The following is a 27,980-nucleotide window of genomic DNA, read 5'->3' on the forward strand; positions in this document are numbered from 1 at the left end:
CTTCTCCAGGGATGAGGGGTGGATGCCACCAGCCGGGTACCTGCACTGTCAGTGCTCGCCATCCTCCTCTCCACTCCCCTCCAGTAAAGAGGCTGGGCAGATCGGCAATGCTCCTGATGAGTGTCCTGGGACTGGGGGCCAGGGAGCTCCAGGGGGCTGTGTGTTCCCTGGAGCTCTGTGTATAGCTGGCTGCTACAGGATCTGGACCATGCTCTCTTCTGTTCCCCACTTCTCTAAGCTGGTCTACCTGCTGAATGGGGGCAAGGTCAGGAGAGTCGCGGCCAGAAGGGGGCTCCAATCACATAAGGGTAGGGCGCACTGACAGGAGGTGAAAACACGATTGGGGACTGGAAAACAGACCAGGGATGGGGCGGTTCTGTGCCCAGGGTGGGATTGTTCACTAGCAGCATGATCTCCATCCTACTGAGACTAGCTGTTTGTGCAGCAGTGCATTGACCGCAGTGGGAAGCCAGTGCAGTGTTAGGAAGCCAGCAGAGAGTGGGAAAACAATGGCCATGGCTGCGAGCCCTAGGCAGCTGCCTAGTTTGCCTAGTGGTAGTGCCGACCCTGCATACTGGGGAGTCTTTGGAGTGGAGTGACCACTGCAATACAATTGTATTTTATGTTGGAGTGATGTAGTTTACACTTTTAGGAGATACAATTAAGCAATCTTCTGGAGACAATTGAAGCTGCAATACTTTTTTTTTTATTATAAACATATACAGTATATCCACATTACTGAAAAGACTATACATTCCCTTTAAGAAATGCAATGTGGTAAATGATCGACTTTGTGATTCTATGTGAACATGTTTACCAATTCTTATAATTTCATTAGATATTATTCAGCTAGATATGCTTGGCCACAGATACTTATTATATTTAGTTTGGCACAGGATACATTTATGACTTTATTTTATATATAGCAATATTTCCTTTGTACAATCAGCTTTGGATCTGGTAACTAAGGTGACAAAATCACACCCTAAAAGTGCCATTTAAGTAAATGTTTGGTGTAGTCTGTTTTTATTCCAGGTCAGTGAAGTGATGGCATAAGGAGAACGTGCCTTTACAACTGGAAATGGGGATGAAATGGTAAGGGGACCTCCTTCAGTAAATCTTTACAGGACAAATCAACTAAACAGCTGTTTTAGTGATGTTACTGGCAGTACTGTCTAAATCATATGATTGAATGGAGAGACAAAGTTTTGCTGAAAAGATTGCATAAACTTGGAGAATTGGTTATAGTATGTACAATTTTTAAAGAAAACATGAGTGAGCAGGCAAAATAAATTTATTTTATTTCTTATGGGATTCATATTTAAGTATAGGTCATAACAGATTGGCACAATCATAAAACAAAACATGGCAACAAGTAAAAAAAATATAGTGGCCCCCTGTTCAAAAGTCTGCATACACTTAGTTCTTAATGCCGTGTATTGTGCACAATTAACTACCTGCTGACCGCAGATAGCCGAATGACGGCTTCACTGCGGCCGGCCAGTTCTGAGTGGACGTCATATGACGTCCCCCCAGAACGCGCTCTCCTGCGCGCCCCAGGGGGCGCGCACTCGGCGATCTCCGTGATCGCTGTGTCCTACGGACACAGCTGATCACGTGATGTGGTAAAAGGCCAATCACAGCGGCCTTTTACCACCTGATCAGCGGTGTCCAATGCCACGCTGATCAGAGGGAAATGCAAGTGCCGGTTCTCGGCTGCACTTTCCTCACGCTGTCAGATCGTGAGGAAAGTACTGCCGAGAACCGGCAGTTGTCAGAGCGGGGATCAGCACCGATCATCAGAGCACTGATGATCAGTGCCCTGATGATCGGTGCCCAGCAGTGCCACCCGCAAGTTCCGCCCACCTGTGCCCAGCAGTGCACCCACTAGCTCCGCCCACCTGTGCCCAGCAGATCATCCACCTGTGCCCAGCAGTGCACCCACCTGTGCCACTCTGCAGTGCCACCTACCTGTGCCACTCTGCAGTGCCACCTACCTGTGCCCAGAAGTGCTACCCACCTGTGCCCAGCAGTGCCACCCACCTGTGCCCACCCACCTGTGCCCACCAGTGCCACCCACCTGTGCCACCTACCTGTGCCCACCCACCAGTGCTGCCCACCAGTGCCACCCACCAGTGCAGCCCAGCAGCGCTGCCAGTCAGTGCCACCAGTCAGTGCCCAGGGGTTGTGCCAGTCAGTGCCGCCAGTCAGTGCCGTCTATCAGTACCCATCATCAGTGTCACCTATCAGTGCCGCCTATCAGTGCTGCATATTAGTGCCGCCTATCCGTGACACCTCATTAGTGCTGTCTATCAGTGCCACCTCATTAGTACTGCCTATCAGTGCCCTTTAGTGCTGCCTATCAGTGCCCATCAGTGCTGCCTCATCAACGCACATCAGTGAAGGAGAAAAAATGCCTGTTTGAAAAATTTTATAATAGAAACAAAGAAACTTTTTTTTTTTCACATTTTTTGCACTTTTTTTATTTATAGCGCAAAAAGTAAAGCGCCTAGTGGCGATTAAATACCACCAAAAGAACGCTCTATTTGTGAGAAAAAAATGATCAAAATTTCATATGGGTACAATGTTGCATGACTGTGCAATTGTCAATCAAAGTGCGGCAGCGCTGAAAGCTGAAAATTGGCCTGGTAAAAAAGGGGGTATAAGTGCCTGGTAGGCAAGTGGTTAAAGAGTGCACTCTTTTCTAATAGTTGTCTATGAGGCCCCAAATTCTTACAGGTGGTATAGCTGCCTATTCGTCTTGAGCTAATGCCTCCAGGCCATACAAAGTCTTTGGTCATCTTGCATGAACCATGTGTTTGAGATCTCCCCAGAGCAGCCCCTATTAGGGTTAGTAGACTGTGATGGCCAGAACCTTCATCTTTTTCTGCTGTAACCACTGGAGGGTCAACTTGGCCATGTGCTTGTAGGGATAATATATACATACATATATATATATATATATATATATATATATATATATATATATATATATTTATTTATTTATTTTTTTCTAAACAGAAAATTGGATTGCTGCACACAAAACATTTTTATTGTTGAAAAATCACCATACAAAAGGGTGATCAAAAAAAATGGACAAAGCCATAACATCATAGTGTTATCAACAAATAGTTTCGGGCTATTATGTTAATGCTCATCTATATTACTGCCATATATATATATATATATATATATATATATATATATATATATATATATATAAAATATACTGTATATAGATAGATATTGAAACACATACTGTTCATTCTTGGAGAAGCCAGTGACCTGACCACTGTACACATCAAAAGAACTCTTTGCAATGTTAATTTTTTGCAAGGCCACCTTGGTATTTGGGGAATAGCCTGTTTATCTAATTAGACATTTCAAAGGTTACATGTTTAAGGATGATAAAGAATGTGACTTCACTATACAAGAAGTATTTATTGATGGTAATTAGACTGGAGGGGGTATTATATGGTGAAAAGGATGACTTGACTACCTAGTGACGTGAATTGTTATCTATAGTATTGACAAGTGAATTCTTTTCATATAAGATCAAAAGTGTTTTGTCAGAAGTTATTTTGGCTGGGAGAGGAGCTTCTTCCTTTCATTAATATGGAAGCACAGGTATAGAACATAACTCACATTATTGCATGCATGGAAACTACCTAGGTGCATATTATAGATTGGACATATGCTGGACAGTGTAGTGTCTCCATGCTTGATATGAAGTATCTTAAATGGGACTCTGAGGGCTGTTATTCATTGTAATATTTACAAGTATTCAGCTGGATTTCTGTCATCTGTTGCAAATATCTTTATCCGAATAAATGCATCACTCTGGAAAAGAACGGTTGAACTAGTTGCTACCTTACCTTGGCTTAGTATCAACAGATTCCTGAATTTTCCACTTCCTTATAAGTGATTGAACAGTACTGACTGGTGTATTCTAGACTTTGGATATCTTTTTATATCTTTTACAATCTTTATAAAGTTCCATTACCTTGTTACACAGGTCTTTTGACAGTTCTTTTCTGTTCCCCGTGGGTCCGTATCTAGCCTGCTCAGTGCATCAGTATGAGAGCTAACAAACTCATTTACTATTTATACACAGACACGAATTGTAATTTTAAAAAGCCACAGGTGTGGGAAATTACCTTGAATTGCCATTTTAACCTGTGTCACATTGTGTATCTGTATCAAGGCAAAACATTCCAGGGTATGTCAACCTTTGATCATGGCCATTTGGGTGATTTCTGTTATCATTATGATTTAAAAAAGGAGCCAAACAACTATGTGATAATAAATGGCTTCATGTGATCACTATACTTTAAAAAAAAGACAGTTTTTTGGCATGATCAGTCATATTTTCAATATCAATGCCAAAAATTCATGATTTCTCGCCAGTGTATGGAAATGTTTGAGCACAACTGTACAAATCCTTTAGCAGGTAAAACAGCTCCAGTAATTGTAGGGATATGTTCCCCATCAGCCTTGCTGTGTTTTATTATTATTTATTACAGGTACTTATATAGCGCCTTCAATTTACGCAGCGCTTTACATATATATTGTACAGTCACATCAGTCTCTAACCATCAAGGGGTGTACAATCTAAGGTCCCTAACTCACATTCATACATACACATACTAGGGAAAATTTACACAGGATCCAATGAACCTACCAGCATGTCTTTGGAGTGTTGGAGGAAACCGAATTACCCGGAGGAAACCCACGCAGGTACAGGGAGAACATGCAAACTCCAGGCAGGTGGTGCCATGGCTGGGATTCGAACCAACGACCTAGTACTGCCAGGCAGAAGTGCTAACCATTTAGCCATTGTGCTGCCCCACAGTTTTGGTTTACTTTTCTTGTACAGTATTGCACCCAGGGGGTGATCTGTATCAAATCATCTCCCAATCACTCTCTTCAGGAGGCTCCAGATTCTTATGTTAGGGGTAGATACAGAGCGTCCCATCTGTTTTGTCTGCTAGTCAACCCTTGGTGAGCTGCTCATCAGTTGGTTGGATTAGGTTTTGACAAAACAGGAAGGCAATGTTTTAGACAAGTCATTTTTTTTCCTCCTCCCTTAGGAGAACAGAGATGTCCTTGCCAAGGGGGCTTATCCTGATGAGAATGTGTCTGGTATGAAGCCCCAGGGCTGGAGCCCAAGTGTAGAGAGTATCACCATGTTGACCTAAGGATTTTCAGCTAGAGTCATTGCTGGAACAGAGATACTGTATACCCAAACTTCTTGCTTGTGGCTGTTGCTCTCTAATAGTTCTATGTGATGCTTCTGGATGCTAAGACACAACAATCTCTAGCCAAGAAGTTATAGGAGCCTCATGTGAGTTTCTGTTATTCCACCTCCATTGTCATCAAATTTTACCAAGTTCACATTATGTTTTACAAACTCTTTTCAAGTTTTGACATCTTCGTTCCAGGCTAAGTAAGCATGATCTATCCTGAGAACTAGGAATGTCCTGTGGAGAAGTCCCTCTTCTATTCAAAACCCCTATAGATGAATGCAGAAGAATGTAAGAACATAAGAACATAAGAACTGTAAACTCCCATTTCATAGTGACTTAGATCTAATGGCTGTGAGATAGGGGGTCAAATTACATGATACCCCTTCCCAGAATATTGTTACATTTCTATAGATTACATCTGGGTTTTTTTTGTCTGTTTTCTTTGAGTTCAGTTTTACAGTGTACCTACCCTTCCTTCCTAAAGCGTTCATAAGAAGTACCCAAAGGTGTCTACTGGTGTCATTGTAGTATTATGTTAATGAGTGTATATAATATTTACCTGGTTAGTCAGCTGCATCATATGATTAGGGGGTAGAGATCTGTCAAACATTAGGTCTTCTGGTTCTGTCACCAGTGTAATCCACTTCTGGTCACTAAATGGATTCCTAAAAATCAAAAACACACTTTTTTAGCTTTTCTTAAATGGATCAATACAAAACATATATTATACATTATATTATTTTACAAAAATATCATTTTCAATATCCATGTGAAATTAAACTAAATCAGTTAGGTGCAGATCTTCTGCATGGGAAAATACAGAACTGGAGGCATGTTTAAACCCCATTGTACTGGCATAGAGAGTCCAAGAAACCTGAAATCTCTCTCCAATATAAGAATATTTTTAGGCTGTGGAGTTTCTGAAATGTTTAGTTTGTGCCTGGAAACAAATTGTTTTAGCAATGTTTATTGCAAGAAAACATTATCTTGCAAAATAGCATTTATAAAATATACAGTGCCTTTATACAACTATGTTTGTTGTTCACTTAACCTTCAGCTGTGGAAAAATAATGGAAAAAAAATGTGTTATATTCCACCAAAAAATAGGAAGGTAAAAGTCAGTAATTCTAATATTTATCAAACTAAAAGTATCTACAGATCCCCCCTTGGAAACATTCAAACAGTCCAGTCAGTTATGAGAGAAAATGGAGAGAGAGGTGTTTAGCTGGAATTTTTGCCAAGTACCAACCTCCTCTTTTCATAGACACAATCACTTGTTACTTCACTAAAGGAAATATGTGGGGTCTCCCTATGTACTGTAAATACGAGTAAACAATGACCTGAAGTGTGGAAGCTGTACCCAAAAAAGTAAGCAGAAGAGAAAAAATATAAAAAATTTTTGTTGGATCATGTGATATACTGTGAACATGGTGAGCTCTTAAGGGCAACTCAGTATACCCAGCTTGGACACCATTTTGTTGAACCATGTGAGATGTTGTGGATATGTGATTGGTTGGCACTCTTGACCGCTCTCAAGACTTTTATTGGATTTTCTGTAAACCCTATCTGGGTACTTGTTGAAGGCTCTTACATACTGAACTGGTATATCTGTAACCTCGGTCCAGCTTACCTCCAGGTGTTGGTCTCTTCACGGGCTGGAAGGCCTCATTTGGGCTCGCCCTTTATTTGAATATTGCCATACATTTTGGTTGCATCTTGGTTTATTAGATCCAGCTAGGCTCAAGTGACTGTTCCAATTTCAAATTGAAATCAAAGGCCCTTAAGAATCGGCCTTTCCACAAGTGATGAGTGATCTCTGAGTACTCTACAATCTAAGTTCTCTTGCTACAAGACAAGCAGTAGCATTTGAGTCTGTTTACATATGTAATTTATGTTATATTTGTATGACTTTTTTTAATGTACAAAAATAAAGATTTTTCATTTTAAATTATTTCTTTATCACTAACCTTTAGAAGTATATTTATAGTAAAGTCCCATTTTTTTTTTTTTTTTTAAGTCCGCAAACGTGCAACTATAACGAAAAAACCCGTAAGTGTTCACAAAAAAAGTGCAAGTGCAAAACACCACACGAAAAAGTGCACTTAGGGGTGTGCTGTGTCCTACCCCTAAAGGGGCTTGGGCCGCTTACCCTGATCCCCCGGGGCACGAAGCTCCTGACGGGGACAAGGTTCCCAATTGGTCCTCCTGGCCAAAAGGCCTGGTGGACCACCGTTCCCTATGCCCAGCCGAAGCCGGTCTCGTAAGTAGATTGCACGGAGGAGTAGAGTTTGTCATTGGAATTAACTGTGAGGGACTTTTAAACCTAGGCCTGTGTATGGCCTTCAATTGAAGCTGCTTCTGCTCCGCCACTCTGCCATTGGACTCTTGATAGTCGTCGACTATCAAGAGTCCAATGGCAGAGTGGCGGAGCAGAAGCAGCTTCAATTGAAGGCCATACACAGGCCTAGGTTTAAAAGTCCCTCACAGTTAATTCCAATAACGAACTCTACTCCTCCGTGCAATCTACTTACGAGACCCTGGGCAGGTCTGGGTCCAATTTGTGGTAGAGACTGGTTTTGTTCAGCCATGCTTGAGCGAGTAATAACAGGTCTGTGCTGCCCTTTGGTGTCTGGCTTAATGCGCACAACACTGAACGTCCCAGCGTTTGTCAACGATTTGCCGTTAAGTGATGCAAACCCGCTGAACCACGTTCATGAGGAGCCGGTACAGGGGGCCATGAATCAGTATGGACCTGGCAGCAGCGTGAGCAGACGACAGAGGCACATGGCGCAGGGTGGCGGTGGATGCAGCAGTATTCGGAAGCCAAACACAGGCCTCGGTTAAAAAGCGGAAGCCGTCAGCAGCGTGAGCAGACGACAGAGGCACATGGCGCAGGGTGGCGGTGGAGGCAGCAGCAATGGAAGGCCATCCAGCACCCTATCACAAAATGGAACCCACCAACAGTGTAAGGAGACCTGAAAGTGGCACATGGCAGAGTCTGGCGATGAAGTCAGCAGCAATGGGAGGCCGTACAGGGACCCATGACACACTCTGGACCTGGCAGCAGCAAGAGGAGGCGGTACAGGGGCCCATGGCAGAGTGGCGAAGCGTAAGCAGCTTAATTGAAGGCCATACAGAGGCCTATGTTAAAAATAATAACATGTTTGGGGCATGATTCATGGCGGATTTAGTCAGTTGTGTCAGGAACTGGTGGTTTGAAATCCAGACTAATCCACGCCTGATTCATTTTCACAAACGTGAGTCTCTCCACACTTTGGGTGGACAGTCGTGTCCTCCGCGGAGTTACAATACCTCCTGCCGCACTAAACACGCGCTCCGATGCCACGCTACTGGCCGGGCATGACAGCCTTTCAAGGGCAAATTCAGCTAGTTGGGGCCAAAGGTCAAGTTTCGTTGCCCAGTAGTCAAGGGGATTGTCTACCTCGGTTGGCAGGGTGCTGTCCAAGTAGGCCCGAGCCTGTTGTTTGAGGTCCTGCTCCAGGTCCACCTGATGCTGCTGCGGCTGGTTAGTAGTTTCCTCACTGCGCTGGTGAAGAAAGCTACTCATCATCGACTGCAGACTGAGGCAGCCGCTGCTGGTGGAGCTGCCACTGCTCCTACCACCCCACCCCTCCCCTGCTGCCATGGCAGCGGAACGCGAGCGCACAGGGCCCACAGTGTCTGAGGATGGACGTTGGCGCAGAAAGGCAGAGACCAACTGACTACATAGGTGGTTTTTATAGTACTTTATTTTGGCCTCCCTCTCAGCAGGTGTGAAAAAGGCCACCATTTTTGAACGGTAGCGAGGGTCCAACAAGGTGGACAGCCAAAAGTCATCCCTCTGTCTGATGGTTATTATTCGGCTGTCGCTACGCAAGCAACCGAGCATGCTATGGGCCATTTGTGCCAAGGAATGCGAGGGACTCCCTGCCTCCATCTCCACAGCATACTGCCACGGTGCGTCTGGGTCCTCTGTCTCCTCCTCCTCCTCTACCAGATGCTCCTGCTCCTCCACTCCTGTCCGCTGAGTGGAAAAACCACCCATTTCACTCAATAATTCCTGAGCACCAATTTCCTCCTCTACCTCCTCCTCTTCTTCCTGTCCTGCCCCCACAGGGGTCATGTGGCGTTGAGATCTGTGCGCCACGTCTACCGCACCCTGACCAGCCATTGTTAACAGCATTTGTTCCAGGACGTGCAACAGAGGAATGACGTCGTTCATCCCATAGTCCTGCCGACTCACGAATAGCATGGCCTCCTCAAAGGGCCTGAGCAAGCGGCAGGTGTCACACATGAGCTGCCAATGGCTGACATCTAAGTTACACAGGGGAGTACCTTTATCCGCTTGTAACATCAGGAAATCGGTGATGGCCTTTCGCTGTTCGTAAAGGCGGTCTAACATATGTAGGGTTGAATTCCACCTTGTTGCAACGTCACAGATCAGGCGATGCTGTGGAATTCCGTTCTGCCGCTGCAACTCAAGGAGGGTGTGCTTTGCGGTGTAGGAATGGCTGAAATGCATGCAAAGTTTACGTGACATTTTAAGGATGTCTTGCAGTGGGATGGTGGATTTTAGGAACCGCTTGACAACCAGATTGAACACGTGAGCCATGCATGGCGCATGGCACAACCTTCCTTGACGCAGAGCAGACACCATGTTCTTTCCATTGTCGGTCAACATGGTTCCGATTTTCAGTTTGCGCGGAGACAGCCATCTGTCGATTTCTCTGTTCATTACACTCAGAAGTTCCTCCCCTGTGTGACTACGTTCGCCAAGGCATACCAGGTGCAGCACAGCGTGACACCGTTGCGCCCTGCACATGTGATATGCCGGTCGGGTAATGGGACTTGGCACGGGGGTGGCGGCTGAGGACACGGCGGAAGAAGAGGTGGTAGAGGCGGACATCTTTGCTGGACCAAGGACGTGCAAACGTGGAGGCAAAAGCGGCGTGACCTGTCCAAGTTGCTGGTGCGGCTGTGCCGGCACCACGTTCACCCAGTGGGCCGTAAATGACATGTACTGTCCCTGACCGTAGTTACAGCTCCACACGTCGGCGCTGCCGTGCACTTTGGCAGAGACCGACATGCTCAAAGACTGGCCCACCATCTCTTCTACATGTGAATGCAGGGCTGGCACTGCCTTTTTGGCGAAGAAATGCCGGCTTGGCACTCTCCACCGTGGCTCGGCACAAGCCATCATTTCTCGGAAAGGTGCTGAGTCCACCACTTGGAAAGGGAGGGACTGCAGCACCAGCAACTTGGACAGGAAGATGTTCAGCTTCTGCACCGTCGGGTGCGTGCTCGCAAACTGTTGTCTCTTGGAAACGGATTCCAAGAAAGACTGCTGACAGAATCCGTGAAGAGGAGTAGCAGGAGAAGGAGCATCTGAACGAGCGGAAGATGCCAACGAGCCTCAGCAGAGGTGTTGGAGCCTTGACTGGCTGATAGAGGGCGATTGACGTCGGGTGACGGAGCAAGTAATGGAGCGGGTGATGGAGCGGGGGCTGGGGCAGGCAGAACCGCCGTATCTTTATCACGGTTTTCCCAGGCCACCGAATGGCGACGCTGCATATGCTGACGCAACGCTGTAGTCCCAACATGGGCCCCCTTGCCACGCTTGACTTTCTGGCCACATAGTCGACATACGGCTACGTTTACTTCCTCGGGCGGCTTGACGAAAAATTGCCACACCGCCGAGTAGGAAACTTTGCCCCCGCTACTCCTCACTGGCTGACTGCTACTTCCTCCGTGCACACCGGCACCACTACTGGCCGTGGTGGTAGGCTGCAGTGGAGCTAGTGCTGTACTCCGTGGCCGTTTGGCTCCACTGACACTGCTACGACCCTGCTGCCTCCTGGGCAACCCACCGACTGTTTTGCTCGCTGGCAAGCTGGCACCCTCTTCTCCTGATGATGCGGAAGCAATAGCCTGATGACGACGAGGCTGCCAAGTGCGATCAGCCTCATCATCATCATCAATTAGGGTCTCCGCGTCACTACTAGCCCCCTCGGCTGCGTGTGGGTCAGGAGACAGACCTGTCTCTAGACCGTCTACCGAGCCACTCTCCTCGCCAGTACTTCTTCGCCTGGCTGCTGAAGAGGCGGATGTCTCCCCCCGTTCCTGACCGCCCTCTGTTAGCTCTTCCTCACTGTACAGTGGGGCTGAGCCCACAGCATGCGATACTTCGCTTGGTGAGGGAACACCAAAGGACAGGGGCAGGTAGAGGACACGTGATTTCAGTGGGCTTGCTCCCGGGCCATGCCAACTAACGGTTGTGTCTGACGTACCCACCGACCGTTGGCTGTAGGTGTCAGAGGTGACCTGGGAAGAGGAAGACGACCGAGTCAACCAATCGATGACGGCAGGGTTGTCGGTGGAGACACGACCGCTGGATGACACCGGGAGCACTGGCCTCTGGCTGCGACTAGTGCTGCCTTGACCCCTTCCTCTGCTGCCACGTCTGCTCACTCCTGAAACATTGCCTCCTTTGCCACTCCTCTGCGTGTTGTCTGACATACTCTTTAATTCAATAAGCACCCCAAACATAAAACAGGATTTAACTCTTTGAACGTACAATAGTGGTTGTGAAGCAGAAAGTAACGATTCTGTGTCCCTGAGTAACGATTCTGTGTCCCTGAGTAACGATTCTGTGTCCCTGAGTAACGATTCTGTGTCCCTCAGTAATGATTCTGTGTCCCTGAGTAACAATTCTGTGTCCCTGAGTAACAATTCTGTGTCCCTGAGTAACGATTCTGTGTCCCTCAGTAACGATTCTGTGTCCCTGAGTAACAATTCTGTGTCCCTGAGTAACAATTCTGTGTCCCTGAGTAACGATTCTGTGTCCCTGAGTAACAATTCTGTGTCCCTGAGTAACAATTCTGTGTCCCTGAGTAACAATTCTGTGTCCCTGAGTAACAATTCTGTGTCTGTCCCTGAGTAACAATTCTGTGTCTGTCCCTGAGTAACAATTCTGTGTCCCTGAGTAACAATTCTGTGTCCCTGAGTAACGATTCTGTGTCCCTGAGTAACGATTCTGTGTCCCTGAGTAACAATTCTGTGTCCCTGAGTAACAATTCTGTGTCCCTGAGTAAGAATTCTGTGTCCCTGAGTAACGATTCTGTGTCCCTGAGTAACAATTCTGTGTCTGTCCCTGAGTAACGATTCTGTGTCCCTGAGTAACGATTCTGTGTCCCTGAGTAACAATTCTGTGTCCCTGAGTAACGATTCTGTGTCCCTGAGTAACGATTCTGTGTCCCTGAGTAACAATTCTGTATCCCTCAGTAACGATTCTGTGTCCCTCCTTAACAATTCTGTGTCCCTGAGTAACAATTCTGTGTCCCTGAGTAACAATTCTGTGTCCCTGAGTAACAATTCTGTGTCCCTGAGTAACAATTCTGTGTCCCTCAGTAACGATTCTGTGTCCCTGAGTAACGATTCTGTGTCCCTGAGTAACAATTCTGTGTCCCTGAGTAACGATTCTGTGTCCCTGAGTAACGATTCTGTGTCCCTGAGTAACGATTCTGTGTCCCTCAGCAACAATTCTGTGTCCCTGAGTAACAATTCTGTGTCCCTGAGTAACGATTCTGTGTCCCTGAGTAATGATTCTGTGTCCCTGAGTAACGATTCTGTGTCTGTCCCTGAGTAACGATTCTGTGTCCCTGAGTAACGATTCTGTGTCCCTAAGTAACAATTTTGTGTCCCTGAGTAACAATTCTGTGTCCCTGAGTAACGATTCTGTGTCCCTGAGTAACGATTCTGTGGCCCTAAAGTCTCTGTGGCCCTAACTCTGTCCCTAATACAGACAGGTCTGTCTCTCTTGAATGACCGGAGGCTAATGGAGAATTCTAAGATGGCCGCGATTTATAGCTCCACCATTACACAGTGCTGGCTGGCTGGCTGCTGATTGGCTAATGCGATCACATGTCATGAATGAATGCATTATGGGTCAGCGCGCCTTGTCTGCGCGCCTTCCCAGAGATCCCCGCTCCGTCGCCACACATGTCGCCGCCATTTTTGGGAAAATTCGATTCGTGCATCCGAAGTTTGCTAATTTTCGGATTCGGCGCGAATCGAATTTTTCCTAATCTTCGAAACGAATTCCACTTCGTCATGTTCGATTCGCTCATCTCTAGTCACAGTATTTGCATAATAACTCTATAACATCTCCCTTTTTTACATTCAATTCAAACCTTATAAACAATTAAACTAAAACAGATCCTGAACAGTCTTGAACATGGCATACTGTGTTACTGGTAGATACACTACAGATTGAGTCTATCTGGTGGTCTTGAAACTCGACCACTACGCAAGACCACAGGGATTTTGCCTGGGGAAATCCGTTCAGCTCCAGAAGGTGTTGATAAGGAGCTACCCTCTTTCCTGGCTGGTGTGTTTGGCAAAGAAGAACTTGACGGGATATGTGGCTGCATTTTGTCATCCTCATTGTATCCCGATATGACAGCAGAGTTCTCTCTGCTTTGAGTATATGGTCCAGTAGGACTCGGGGCATTGAGCACCTCAGGAGGATCACGTGCAGGATGCTCATAGGCTTGTGTGGTGAATCGTTCTGCCTTTCGCTGGTCCACTCGATTGCGGCGGTAAAGACTGCCTTCTACATCCACAAGATATGATCAAGGAGCAACTCTCTGCACACAGGAACCTAGTCTCCAGCGACCGGTCCTGTCACCTGGAAGCGGCTTCATACGGATTGGCTCTCCAATCCTTAGTTCAGGTAAGTCTTTAGCAGACACATCGTATGACAGCTTGGCAATCTGTTTCCTCCGCTGCAGTTTCGCGGGGACACCTGTAACCACACAAGGATCAAGTAATATGTTTGCCACAGGCAATGAAGTCTTCAGTCTCCTAGACATCAAGCGCTGTGCAGGACTACTGTCCATGCCTTCACTTCAGATGGGGTGTTTGTCAGGGCAGGAGCTGAGGAACGGACAGGCAGGCCTAACAATGTAACGCACTGGCTGACGACAACCACCACCCACAGACCGAAGTCCCTCAGGGCGCGGAGTCTAAGTCCCAGGCTGCCCTTCACCAGGGCCCCTGATGGTGGGGATGGACTTGACGCAGCCAGGAACCAGGTCGCGGCCCCCAAGACACCTCAGCTGCGGTAATGGCCGCCGCCAATGGCGTGTAGCTGGTGGAAGAGACAAAAGAGTAGTCAGACAAGCCGGGGTCAACAACAACAGGACAGAACAGTACAGGACAGCAGACGAGAATCACAGGTCACGAGCCGGGTTCAGCAACAGAGGGTCAGATCAAAGGAGAATACAAAGAATAGTCAAGACAAGCCGAATCAGATACCAGGAGAGTCACGAGAGTCAGAACAGAGTAACAGCAACACAAAGACACAAGACACAAGTGCAAAGAGCATGTGCGGGCCACAGGCTTATATGTCATCAGCCACACCCCTCTGGAGGATGGACCACAGAAACCTGAAGGCATAAAAGGGCTCCCATCATGCACAGCAGAATCCAAGATGGACACCAGCACATGAAGTAACATAACCACAGGGAAAAGGTAGGACCTTGACAGTACCTCCCCCCTCAAGGGCCCCTCCCCCTCCGCGGCTCAACAAAAGGTTTCTGAGGAAAGCGGGTATGAAAAGCGCGGAGGAGGGCAGGAGCATGGACATCCGCGGAAGGAACCCAGGAACGCTCCTCGGGACCATAACCGCGCCAATGAACCAGGAACTGTAATTGACCGCGCACCAATCGAGAGTCCAGGATCCGGCTCACCTCATACTCCTCATGACCGTCAACCCGGACAGGACGGGGCCGAGGAAGAGAGGTAGTGAAGCGATTGCAGATCAGAGGTTTCAACAGGGAAACATGAAAGATATTGGAGATCCGCATCCCAGACGGAAGGGCAAGTGCATAGGCCACCGGATTCACTTTGCGGAGAATGCGGAAAGGACCGACAAAACGGGGAGCCAGTTTGGGTGTGGGCACCCGAAGATTGAGGTTGCGAGTAGACAACCACACCCGATCGCCGACCTGGTATGAAGGAGCGGGCAACCGTCTGCGATCAGCCTGGAACTTCTGGCGCTGAGCTGAGTCCCTCAAGGCCCTCTGGATCTGCCCCCAAGAAGAACGCAGGGCAGCAAGATGGTTCTCCACAGCCGGAATGTCCTGTGGTGAGAACCTCTCAGGTAATACCGCGGGTTGAAACCCATAGTTGGCCATGAAGGGAGACATCCCGGTGGAGGAGTTGACCGCCGAGTTCCTGGCAAACTCTGCCCACGGCAGGAGATCGGCCCAATCATCCTGATGGTCTGAAATATAACACCGAAGGAATTGTTCTAAGGCCTGATTGGAACGCTCCGCAGCCCCATTGGACTGCGGGTGGTAGGCTGATGAAAAGGAGAGACTAATACCCAACTGGGAGCAGAAGGCACGCCAGAATCTGGACACGAACTGACTCCCGCGGTCTGAGACAATCACCTTAGGTAACCCATGCAGGCGAAAAATCTCCCTGGAAAAGACCGTGGCCAGTTCCTGCGCTGTGGGTAATTTCCTGAGTGGAATGCAATGGCACATCTTGGAAAACCGATCGACGATCATGAGGATGACCGTATGACCCCGAGACACCGGGAGGTCTACAATAAAGTCCATCCCTAGATGTGACCAAGGACGCTCCCCATTGGGAATGGGTTGCAGAAGACCCAAAGGGAGATGCCGTGGAGACTTATTCTGGGCACAGATCGAACATGCCGCTACATAAGAGGCAATGTCGGCACGGAGGGTTGGCCACCAGAATAAGCGAGAGACGACCCAACACAGCTGGTTCTTCCCTGGATGCCCGGCAGTTTTGGCGTTATGGTAGGTACGCAGCAGGCGGGTGCGCAATCCCTCGGGTACGAAACATCTACCCTCCGGCCTCCCGGGAGGAGCATCAGTTTGAGCCGCCAAAATCTGCTCCCCAAGGGGAGAGGTCAGACTGGTGCGAATGGCAGCCAGGATCTGATCTGGAGGTATAAGTGAGATTGGCTCAGAGTCCTCCCTGGACAACTCAGAGTATTGCCGTGATAACGCATCAGCCCTGACATTCTTGGAACCAGGCAAATATGAAACCACATAGTTGAAGCGTGACAAGAACAGAGCCCATCTGGCCTGGCGGGGTGTCAATCTCTTGGCCTCCGAAAGATAAGTCAGGTTCTTGTGATCTGTAAGAATGAGGACCGGAACCGCGGAACCCTCGAGCAGGTGCCTCCATTCCTTGAGAGCCAGAATGATGACCAACAACTCCCGATCTCCAATCTGGTAGTTGCACTCAGCCGAGGAAAGCTTCCTGGAGTAGAACCCGCAGGGAAGTAGGGGTCCATCGGGTGACCGACGCTGAGACAGGAGAGCCCCTACTCCCGTCTCGGAAGCATCAACTTCGAGGACGAAGGGCAACCCAGGATTGGGATGCGAAAGAATCGGAGCCGAAGCAAAGGCAGCTTTCAGAGCCTCGAAAGCTCTGATGGCCTCGGATGGCCACTCGTGAGGGTTACTCCCCTTCTTGGTTAGGTCAGAGAGAGGCTTTGCCAATGTGGAGAAGTTCCTGATGAACTTCCGATAGTAGTTGGCAAAACCCAGAAAGCGCTGAATGGGCCGAAGACCATTGGGACGAGGCCACTGCAGAACTGCCGCAACCTTCTGAGGGTCCATGGAAAATCCCTCCGCGGAAATTATGTAGCCCAAAAAGGCAACCTGGGATCGATGGAACTCGCACTTCTCGAGTTTACAAAAGAGTCCGTTCTCACGCAATCGTTGCAGCACCTGCTTAACATCCTGGATATGGGACTCCATGGAGGTAGAGTAAACCAAGATGTCATCCAGGTAAACCACTACGCATTGCTGCAACAAATCACGAAGGACATCGTTTATGAATTCCTGAAAGACTGCGGGCGCGTTACACAATCCGAAAGGCATCACCAGGTATTCGTAGTGCCCAGTTCTGGTGTTAAACGCGGTCTTCCACTCATCCCCCTGTCTGATCCGTACGAGGTTGTACGCCGCCCTAAGGTCGAGTTTGGTAAAGACCGTTGCTCCCTTAAGGCGGTCGAATAACTCAGAAATCAAAGGAATTGGATATGCATTTTTAATGGTAATCCGATTGAGACCCCTATAATCGATGCAGGGCCTCAATTCCCCACCTTTCTTCTTTACGAAAAAAAAACCCCGCTCCTGCTGGGGAAGTAGACTTACGAATGTGCCCCCGGGAAAGCGCATCCACCACGTACTCCTCCATGGCCTTATTCTCCGCAACCGAGAGAGGGTACACCCTGCCACGTGGAGGAGTGGCCCCGGGTTGCAGGGATATGGCGCAGTCGTAAGGACGATGCGGTGGTAAGGTACCAGCGCGTACCTTATCGAACACGTCCCGGTATTCCCCATAGTCGGTGGGCAACGCAGAGTCCGAGGAGGCACACAATACCTTAACCGGCCCCCGGATGCACCCGGCCCCACACTGTGGAGACCATGAGAGAATCTCGGCTGTTTGCCAATTGAAGGTTGGATTGTGCCTCTGGAGCCAGGGATACCCCAAAACCACCGAATAGTGTGGGGAAGAAATCACCTGAAAACAGGCCAACTCCCTGTGAACAGCCCCAATGGCTACCTCTATTGGCAGGGTCTCGTGGGTAACCTGCGGCGGCTGCAGGGGCCTGCCATCTATTGCTTCGAGAACCAATGGGGCAGCACGAGCCTGCAGGGGAATGGAGTGCTGCGCAGCAAACGAGCTGTCCAAGAACAACCCACCGGCCCCAGAGTCTACCAACGCCTGGGCCGTCACCGAGCCCCCTGTCCAAGAAAGGACCACGGTGATCAGTGGCTTATCCTTGCGGAATGCCGGGGACGAGGAAACTCCACCCAAGATCTGTCCCCGACATGATCTCAGGTGCGAGCGTTTCCCGGACGGACCGGACAAGACTGCCGAAAGTGCCCACCGAGGCCACAGTACAGGCAGCGACCCTCCCGACGCCGAGCGGCCCGCTCCCCCTCGGAAAGGCGAGCAAACCCCAGCTGCATGGGTTCCCCACCAGACAAGCTATCCCCAGGAGGCGTGGGAGGAGAGGGAGGAACGGGTGGGACAGAAAACGCAGGTGCCAGTCGATTGGAAGGCCTCCGCAGGCGTTCCTTGAGTGAAGGCCTCTCCCTGAGCCTGGTGTCAATCAGGATCAGGAAAGAGATGAGCTCCTCCAACACCACAGGCAGTTCCTTAGCTGCAATCTCGTCCTTCAATGAGTCAGAAAGACCATGGGAAAACGCAGCCACCAGAGCCTCATTGTTCCAACCGACCTCTGCCGCCAGGGTACGAAACTCTATAGCGTACTCGGCCACGGTCCGTGAACCCTGATGCATGGTCATGAGCAGCTTGGCCGCCGAGGCGGAACGAGCCGGTACGTCGAATACCCTACGGAAGGCATCGACAAAACCAGAAAAATCTTGAATCACCGGGTCGTTCCTCTCCCATAAGGGATTTGACCAGGCCAAGGCCTTGTCTGAGAGTAGTGAGATGAGGAACCCCACCTTTGACCTCTCAGACGGAAAGGCGTGGGGTATTAATTCAAAATAAATACCCACCTGGTTGAGGAACCCACGACACTGACTCGGCTCACCCCCAAAGCGCTGTGGAAGAGGGGCTGAACCGGTCATACCTCTGGACACCGCGGGTACCGCATCAGCCGCGGCGGTAGGCACAGCAAGCGGAACAGCAGCGGAAGCGACCACCGGAGCGACAACCGGCCTAATAACACCAGGAGTAAGGTGCGCGGTGCGTGCAAGCAGAGTTTGCAACGCCTGAGCGAACTGATCCAACAGGTGATCCTGTTGATCGAGTCTGGCGACTAGCATTGGGAGCGAAGGCGTGCCTGCACCGTCAGGGTTCATGGCACTTGTGTAATGTCAGGGCAGGAGCTGAGGAACGGACAGGCAGGCCTAACAATGTAACGCACTGGCTGACGACAACCACCACCCACAGACCGAAGTCCCTCAGGGCGCGGAGTCTAAGTCCCAGGCTGCCCTTCACCAGGGCCCCTGATGGTGGGGATGGACTTGACGCAGCCAGGAACCAGGTCGCGGCCCCCAAGACACCTCAGCTGCGGTAATGGCCGCCGCCAATGGCGTGTAGCTGGTGGAAGAGACAAAAGAGTAGTCAGACAAGCCGGGGTCAACAACAACAGGACAGAACAGTACAGGACAGCAGACGAGAATCACAGGTCACGAGCCGGGTTCAGCAACAGAGGGTCAGATCAAAGGAGAATACAAAGAATAGTCAAGACAAGCCGAATCAGATACCAGGAGAGTCACGAGAGTCAGAACAGAGTAACAGCAACACAAAGACACAAGACACAAGTGCAAAGAGCATGTGCGGGCCACAGGCTTATATGTCATCAGCCACACCCCTCTGGAGGATGGACCACAGAAACCTGAAGGCATAAAAGGGCTCCCATCATGCACAGCAGAATCCAAGATGGACACCAGCACATGAAGTAACATAACCACAGGGAAAAGGTAGGACCTTGACAGTGTTCCTCCAATGTAGAATGGCCTTCCATGGATCAGTACCATCAAACTTGGCCTTCTTACAAAGATTCTTCACTATCTTGACAGCCGATTCCGCTTTTCCATTTGCTTGCGGGTGCCTCGGGGATGAGGTAACATGCTCTAATCCCCAATCTTTAGAGAACCGTCTGAATTGCTCACATGCAAATTGAGGTCCATTATCCGAGATTACTCTATCCGGCTGGCCATAACGTGCAAACTGTACTTTACAACGCTTGATGGTAGTATCAGCAGACAGGTCAGGAAGTAGCTCAATCTCCCAAAAGTCAGAATAGTGATCAACAATTAGTAGAAAATCCTGGCCAGCATAATTCAGCAAGTCCATGCTTACAATTTGCCAAGGCCGGGTGGGCAGCACATGCGACATCATAGGTTCTTTCTGTTGTGCCTGCGCATATTCATTGCATGCCGAGCAACAGCTAACAAAGTCTCTAATCTCATTCTGCATGTTGGGCCAGTATAGGGTATCACGTGCTTGCCTATAGCATGCTTCTCCGCCAATGTGACTGGCATGAATACGAGTCAGCATCTCTGATCTTAAAGATTTAGGAATGATGACCCTTGGCCCCTTGTACAGTATACCATCCTGAATGGCGATTTCATCTCTGAAAGTCCAATATTCTCTCACAAGTAATGGCACTTCCAACTTGGAATCAGGCCAACCATTCAGAACAACATATTTAAGAGCCTGCAAACTCTCATCAGTTTCAGTGTGCTGTTTTATCTGAAGCAATTGTTGGTCCGTGACGTTTAAATAGTCTGAATGATTAATCTGTGACAGGACCTCCAGGTCCCATTGAACATTGCAAACTGTGTGTTGTGCATACTCAGGTGTACCACCTGCTGCTGTAGCTCTGCTAAGAGTGTCACTAATGTACATTTCAGGACCAGGTTTATAGACAACATTTAGGCAATAGTTTTGTAACGTGAGCAACATGCTCTGTAGACGTTTGGGGGCACACAAAAGTGGTTTCTTGAAAATAGAAATCAGAGGTTTATGGTCAGTTTCTGCCGTGATCTCGTCGCGCCCATAGAGGTAGTAATGAAAGCGCTGGCAGGCAAACACTATACTCAGACACTCCTTTTCTATTTGTGCGTAGTTTTGTTCCGTAAGAGTCAGTGCCCTTGAAGCAAAAGCGATAGGCTGGCCAGCTTGCAATAGGCAACACCCAAGTCCAGTTTTGCTTGCATCACTTTGAATAGTTACAGGTTTTGTAACGTCATAGTACTTCAGGACAGGTGTGTCCGTGACCAAGCGTTTGATGTCCTGCACTGCATTATCATGCTTAGGAAGCCAATGCCAAACAGCGTCCTTGTCCAGAAGCCTTGTCAATGGCTCGCAGACCTCTGAGAGGTGTGGTAGGAATTTTGCTAGGTAGGTAACAAATCCAATGAAGCGTTGCAGGGATTTCACATTTGCTGGCTGCGGCATATCCTGTATGGCTCTGATTTTTTCTGGGTCAGCCTTCAAACAGGTTCAAACCAGGTTCTCCAGGTTAGAATGTGTCCATGAAAGCGGACCTCTTTGACCTTGAATTGCAGTTTTTTCATGCCAAGTCTCAATTTTACCTGCCTACAACGATTCATCAGTTCCAGCAGTTTGCCATCATGATCTTGCTCTGCTTCCTCATCTGTGTCCCCACAGCCAACCACAAGGATGTCATCAGCTATTGGTTCAATACCACAGAGTCCAGCCAATAGTTCATGTTGTTTACGTTGATACACCTCTGGTGCAACTGATACTCCAAAAGGCAGTTTGAGCCATCTTTTCCTGCCCCACGGAGTCCAGAAGGTTGTCATGTAACTACTTGCATCATCCAACTTACACTGTAAAAATGCATCCCGGGCATCAACAAGTGTGAACAGACGTGCCTTTGGCAGCTTGTACAAAACATCCTCGAGAGTTGGCATGATGTAGTGAGATCGTCTCAGTGCCATATTTAAGAATTTGGGATCTATGCATATTCGTAGCTTATTTGGCTTCCTTACAATCACCATGTTACTTATCCAGTCAGTTGGGTCACTCACTGGTGCCAAGTGTCCATTGGCCTCATACTGGTCAAGCTGTGCCTTAACTGCTTGTTTTAATGCCACCGGCACATTGCGTGGTTCACATTGGACTGGAGGGACACTCACATCAAGGTCGAAATGAACTTCTCCTGGTACAGATTCCACTGGCCCAGTAAACACATCACTAAATTCCTTTAGCAGCAGTTGTTTTGTCAAGGGCCCCTTGGATAGATTGTCCATCACATTAAGCTCTGCAGGGACGGAGAAACGTATCAGCCCTAGACGCTCACAGGTTGAGCCAGACAACAGTGGCTTTTGGCAGGCTTCCACAATTTCAAACTCCAGCTTGTGTGTTAGTCCACGTATGGCACATTCTGTCTTGAAGAGCCCTAGAGATTTCATAATCGCACCTGAGTATAACTTTAACCTGGTGTCACTTGGCAGTAGACGTGCTTCTGGTGCTAACACCATTTTGTCTCTTAAGCACATTACATCACAAGTTGCTCCTGAATCGAGCTGGCAGGATTGGGGCTTATTATTTAAATGTAAAGTGACAAACCATTTCTTTCCTCTGGATTGCACAGTGCCGATCAATTCACTGCTGTATATAACTTCCGTGGTGTGTGTCTCTTCCTCATATGTGGATGTGTTCTCCACATTGTGTAATTTGCCTATTGATGGCCATCGTTTACTTGACAAACAAACGTTAGCAAAATGGTTTGTTCTTCCACAAGACTTACAAGACTTCCCATAAGCTGGACACTGCTCTTTAATTCTTTGATGCACAGTCCCACAGTATTTGCAAGCTGTAGGGTTGGCAGTATTTGTGCTCATCAGGCGGCGTTGCTGAGGTTTGTTTATGTTGCGATGCTGCATTGCAATGTTTATGCTGTCGGTCTGCTGTCTGTCCTGTTCCATAACTTTCAGACGTCTGTCAGTGAGCTCTGCTGTACGGCACGTCTCAATGGCTGTGTTTAGAGTTAACTCATGTTCTCTTAGGAGGCGCCTGCGTGTGCTCTCGCTAGCTATACCAAGAACAAATTTGTCCCTTATCAATTCGTCTCTGAGTGTGCCATATTCACAAGTTGCTGCCTTTTCTCTCAAGCGTGTAACAAAGTTATCAAAAGATTCTCCCTCTTCTTGTTTGCAGCATCCAAACACATACCTTTCATAAATGACATTTTTAGCAGGTTTGAAATAACTTCCAGTTCATTTAGAATGGCTGTAACATTGTCCTGCTGATCTGCTGTGAGGGTCAGATTGTGTTTATACACATGCCTGCATTCACTGCCCATGACTCTTCTCAGGGTTGCTGCCTGCACTACTGCAGATTTCTCATTCAAGCCTGTAGCCAGAGAATAATCTTCAAATTCAGCTCTGAAACATTCCCAATTGCTGCTCCAATCCCCACTCATTGTCATCCCCTCTAGGGGAGGTATGCAGTTCATGGCAACCATAATGTCAGTAAGCCTCTGAGCTATCAAATATCAGAAAGTCCACAGTCTCAGGCTGTAGTTCACAAACCTGTGTTTCCCAAAGCTGCTGTGCTCCAAACAACAGGCTCAGTCCTGATTCAAGTCACTTCTGACACCATGTTTCATGTACAGGAATGCAGACAACACAAGATGCTGGTGTGAGGAATCATGTTGTACAACAGAACTACATCCAGGTCAGCATAGAACAGGAAACAGGAAGTAGAAGGCAATGCAATATTACCATATGCAAGTAGGGTCACAGTATTTGCATAATAACTCTATAACAAGTTTCTGCCATCTTGGAATATGCAGACTACATGTTTTTATATTCCTGCATACTGTAGACATATTTTTAATCTTATAAACAAATATTTGTTGAATTAATTACACTATGGGCTTAATTTTTTCCATCACATTGCCTGGAGTAAATTAAGCTGCCATTCGGAGGTAGAAGGAAGGTTCAGAATAAGAGCTTGTGGTAAATAAGATCACATGCAGTTTTGCCCTATAATATAGAGAGGGCATTTGTTTTGGTAAGAGTCCATCCATGTTTTCAGCACTGCGGTGATTTTGGATTGGTGTCCTGACATTGCCATTTTTAAAGAGAAATTACAGGAAAAAGATAAACTTTGCAGGGTACTGCTTAGGCAAAATTAACATGTTTGAGTCCAGGTCCACTTTTGGGTTTAAAATCCAAAAATAAATCCCAAACTTTCTCATTTTTAGCAGACAATGGTTAAAACGTGTCAGGTGTTACTTCTAATCAAATGTAGAACTAAGTGCCTTGTGATTGGGACAGGGCTGTAACATGGGGTCTGGAATAGAGTCTATAACCCTGTGTAAATGAGAGAGTCTGTTTAAATACAGTATATAAATGATTCCATTTTCTAACACTTTAATGACTTAACCACTTCCTGTCCGGACACTTTTACCCCCTTCCTGACCAGGGCAATTTTCAGCTTTTAGCGCTATCACACTTTGAATGACAATTGCGCGGTCATGCAACACTGTACACAAATGAATTTTTTACCATTTTTTTGAGACAGATAAAGCTTTATTTTGGTGGTATTTATTCACCACTGGGATTTGTATTTTTTTTGCTATGTAAATGAAATGTCCAAAAATTTTGAAAAAAAGTGTTTTTTTTATAAAATTTTGCAAATAAATAATATTTCATCATAAATCTTAGCCAAAATTTATTCCATTATCTTTTTAGTAAAAAAAAAAATCCAAATTAGTTTATAAGCAAAAATTATAATTTTTAAACATTTTGTTTTACATTTTTATTTTATTTTATTTTATTTTTTTTTTTACATACGGTCACCCTAGCAGTACAGTGTCACCATGGTGACACTGTACTACTTGTGGGGGGTGATGAAGATTTTTTATTTTTTTTTTACACTGATTGCTTTTACACCCATATAGGATGTAAAAGCAATCATTTCTCTTTCTCTCTGTGTGCATTCTTGCACTCATTGAGAAGTACTGAGTGAGCTGTGATTGGTCACAGCTTGTCACATGGTACAAGGCTTTTGTGAATAGCCTTGTACCATGTGACCTCTGTGATCATTCACAGATTTCACACGTAGTAAGCAATGATGTCACAAGTGACATCTTGCTTACTACTTTGCATGTGATCACTGATTGGCCAATCAGTGATCACATGATCGGGACCTCGTACAGAGGTCCCGTCCGACGATCGGTGTTTCACTGTGTCCGGAGGATACAGCAGGCACCGGATCGCGGTGCTGCGCGCTCCCAGGGAGCGCGCACAAGCAAGGTGCGGGGAGGCCGTTTATAGACGGCCAACCGACCCTGCAGTGCCACCGTCCGGCCGTTTATATACAACGGCCGGACGGGAAGTGGTTAAAGAATATGTAAACCCAACATGTCATATTCCTGATATGTGCCTGCTGTACCAAGTACTTGTATGACAAAGTATCCTGTTCTTTGTGTTGCTTCCTTTGTGTGAAAAACCTTGTGTGCTTGCCAGTCCATCTTTCCTATTAAAAAGTAACCACATTCAGTAGGAGAGCATAGCATGGCCAGTTCTCTAGATGTGCTGGGAGATAATCCTGATCTCTTCCAATGATCAGACTTGTCCTGACACACACTCCTGAACAGCTATTCACTGGGAAGGTAGTATACTTCTGTTTCTCCTCCAACAGCTCTCTAAGTTCCTTCTGCAGCTGAGAACAGAGGGAATGTGATCACATAAAAAAATTGGGAAAAAAGCTTTTTATAAGGTTATAAATTTATATTTTTATATATCTATACACAACTGTTTTGCCTTTCAATCCTATTTTAAATGAATTGGGTTGTTTTTCAAGGTAAGGATTTACAGTCACTTTAAATTACACGTCATAGATATGCAGCTACAGGCTGCTAGCGTGAATTCTTATTTTATCTATTATATTTTAAATTTAGGAATGATGCAGGGCTGTAGGATTCTAAGGTCACAGAAGGAAGGCAGAACAAAAACTAGTGCATCCTCAGGGATGAAACACATTCATCTGGGTAGGGAAGTCCCTTTGATGTTTTTTAAATTTGTCCCTTCTCTTCACCCCACCTCTTCCCATTTAGGTGATACACAATGTGTAAAATTCAGTAATACAGATACCCGGCAGCTGCTAATGTCATCTGCTGCCTGGGAAGGAAAAAGGTGGGGAAATGTCCTCTAGAGTTTAGAAACAGGATGTCTGCTAATTCCAGCGTTTTACCAGGAAACTATTATATTGTATTTTGTTTCATTGCGAACATGCATTCTACCAGGCTACCCATTTTAATGTGCTTGTCACACGCAAAGTAAGGTACACTATAGGCACATTTTTCAACTAGCACATTTCATTTGGCAGTTATGTGTGAGAGATTTACTGTATAAAGCTCACATTCTTAGTTTAGGAGCAGTTGTGCTTTATTTTCTGCAGCCCTTGAACTCTCCTTAACCCCTTCACGCCTAAGGGTAAAACAAATCTAAATGCCTAAGCACAATTCTGCAACGTTGACGTGTTAGTAAAACCGTACATATCGTCACAACTACTTTGTACATCCAGGTGGATTATACCTTGTTTTTTTCAGGACAAATTGGGCTTTCATTTGGTGGTAAATGGTCATGGATAGCTCCTAATTTTTTTTTATTATTAAAGGAAAACTGGGCCAAAATAGTAAAAAAAATCATTTTTTTAAATTTAACTGTGTGTTTCTTGTTACGACCATAACCTACCACCAAAGAACAACTCAAAATACATTCTCCAGTTCTTGACGATCGCAGCGATACCATATATGTGTATGTTATTTGTTGTTTGTACCCGTAGTACAGTCCAGAAACAACAGTGCGCATTTTGTTTTTGTCTTTTTTTTTTATATAAAACACACTGTCACTGACATTGACATTAACACTAACTGACACTGATACCAATTTTTTTTTTAAATCCTGACCTTTGACCCTGACCTTTGCCCTTGACCCTGACCTTTGACCCTGACCTTTGACCCTGACCTTGACCCAAACACTAACCCTGGTACTGAACTAGATCAAACCTTGATCTAGGTATTTTTCTTTATTTTTTCTTTTATTTTTTAATATTTATTTATCTTTTTTTTTTTTTTACAAACTTTTTTTTCTCTCTCTGTGTCAGGAGTTCGAGAGATACAATGTATCTCTCTTCTCCATTCATAGAGAGAGAGAAAATAAGGGGGCCGGGCTGCACAGTGATTGATCACTGTGATAGCCAATCAGAGGCTATCACAGCGATCACGTGACCCGGAATCGGGAGTCCCGGGTCCCGATCGTTAGAACGGGACCCGGGGCTTTCAGTGACACCGCGGTCTTGGTGCTGGGAGCGCGCCGAGCGGCGCGCTCCCAGCACAAAGACAGGTACGCAAATATGCGGCCCCACGGAAAAAAGCCCAGGTCCGTGAGGCCGCATATTTGTGTTACGTCGGCGTCAAGGGGTTAATGTTTTCCTATGTGTCCATGTCATTTACAGGAAGTTGAGGTTACAGGCATTTTTTTGAAAGCACATAAATCACGTTCAGGAGCAGAGTTTACAGGCGTTTCAAATGCCAAACACTTGTAACCACGTGTAAATGCTTGTAAATGCGTTTTTTGGGCTGGTCCATATTCAGATGCTGTCCGGTGCCTTTTTTCTAACATCATAAATGCATGCATGCACACCGTTTTCCATGTATTCAAATGGACCTGGTACACCAGTGCAGTCAGTTCCAGGTTTTGCTTGCTAGGAAAAAAATGGTATAGCGTGCTGCATTATGCTCATGATAGGATCCATAGTGAATACAACCAGAAAAGACAGGTAATCCCAAAACATACTGCTCTCTCTGCTTCCGCTCTATTTCTCACAAAATGTCTGAAATAGTTAATTATTTACTATTTTTCAGTGCATTCTGGGCATTTGGGAGGGTCTCTTGAGGTTATCTTTTAAAAACGCTTCTAAAAGCAAACACACATAAACGTGGCTAAACGCACATATACGCGGTAGGTAAACGCAGGTAAACTGACGTTTTTAACCTACGTTTTCTAGCAGTCAGTTTCCAGCGGTCATAAAAGCCCTGTGTACATGAGCCCTTTATGTAAACTTTAACATGTCAGTTCAAAAATAATCTAGAATATTTTTAAATCATTTCATATTTTTTCATTAAAAAATACCCGGTGATCTTGCCATGAATGTCCC

General features: G+C 46.8%; 1 protein-coding gene across 1 annotated transcript in view; it reads right to left on the minus strand.

The window, feature by feature from the left end:
• CYSLTR1 (cysteinyl leukotriene receptor 1) overlaps positions 1 to 27,980 on the minus strand; it is a 78,648-nt gene that overhangs the window by 9,697 nt on the left and 40,971 nt on the right. The window contains exon 2 of the mRNA XM_089651895.1: positions 5,806 to 5,911. Coding sequence (XP_089508021.1) covers positions 5,806 to 5,856 — 51 coding nt within the window. The 5' untranslated portion in view covers positions 5,857 to 5,911. The remainder of the gene's footprint in view (positions 1 to 5,805; positions 5,912 to 27,980) is intronic.

The sequence above is a fragment of the Staurois parvus genome, unplaced genomic scaffold (assembly GCF_062004578.1).
Source record: "Staurois parvus isolate SC_StPar_1 unplaced genomic scaffold, SC_StPar_1.0 ptg000668l, whole genome shotgun sequence".
Classification (NCBI taxonomy): domain Eukaryota; kingdom Metazoa; phylum Chordata; class Amphibia; order Anura; family Ranidae; genus Staurois; species Staurois parvus.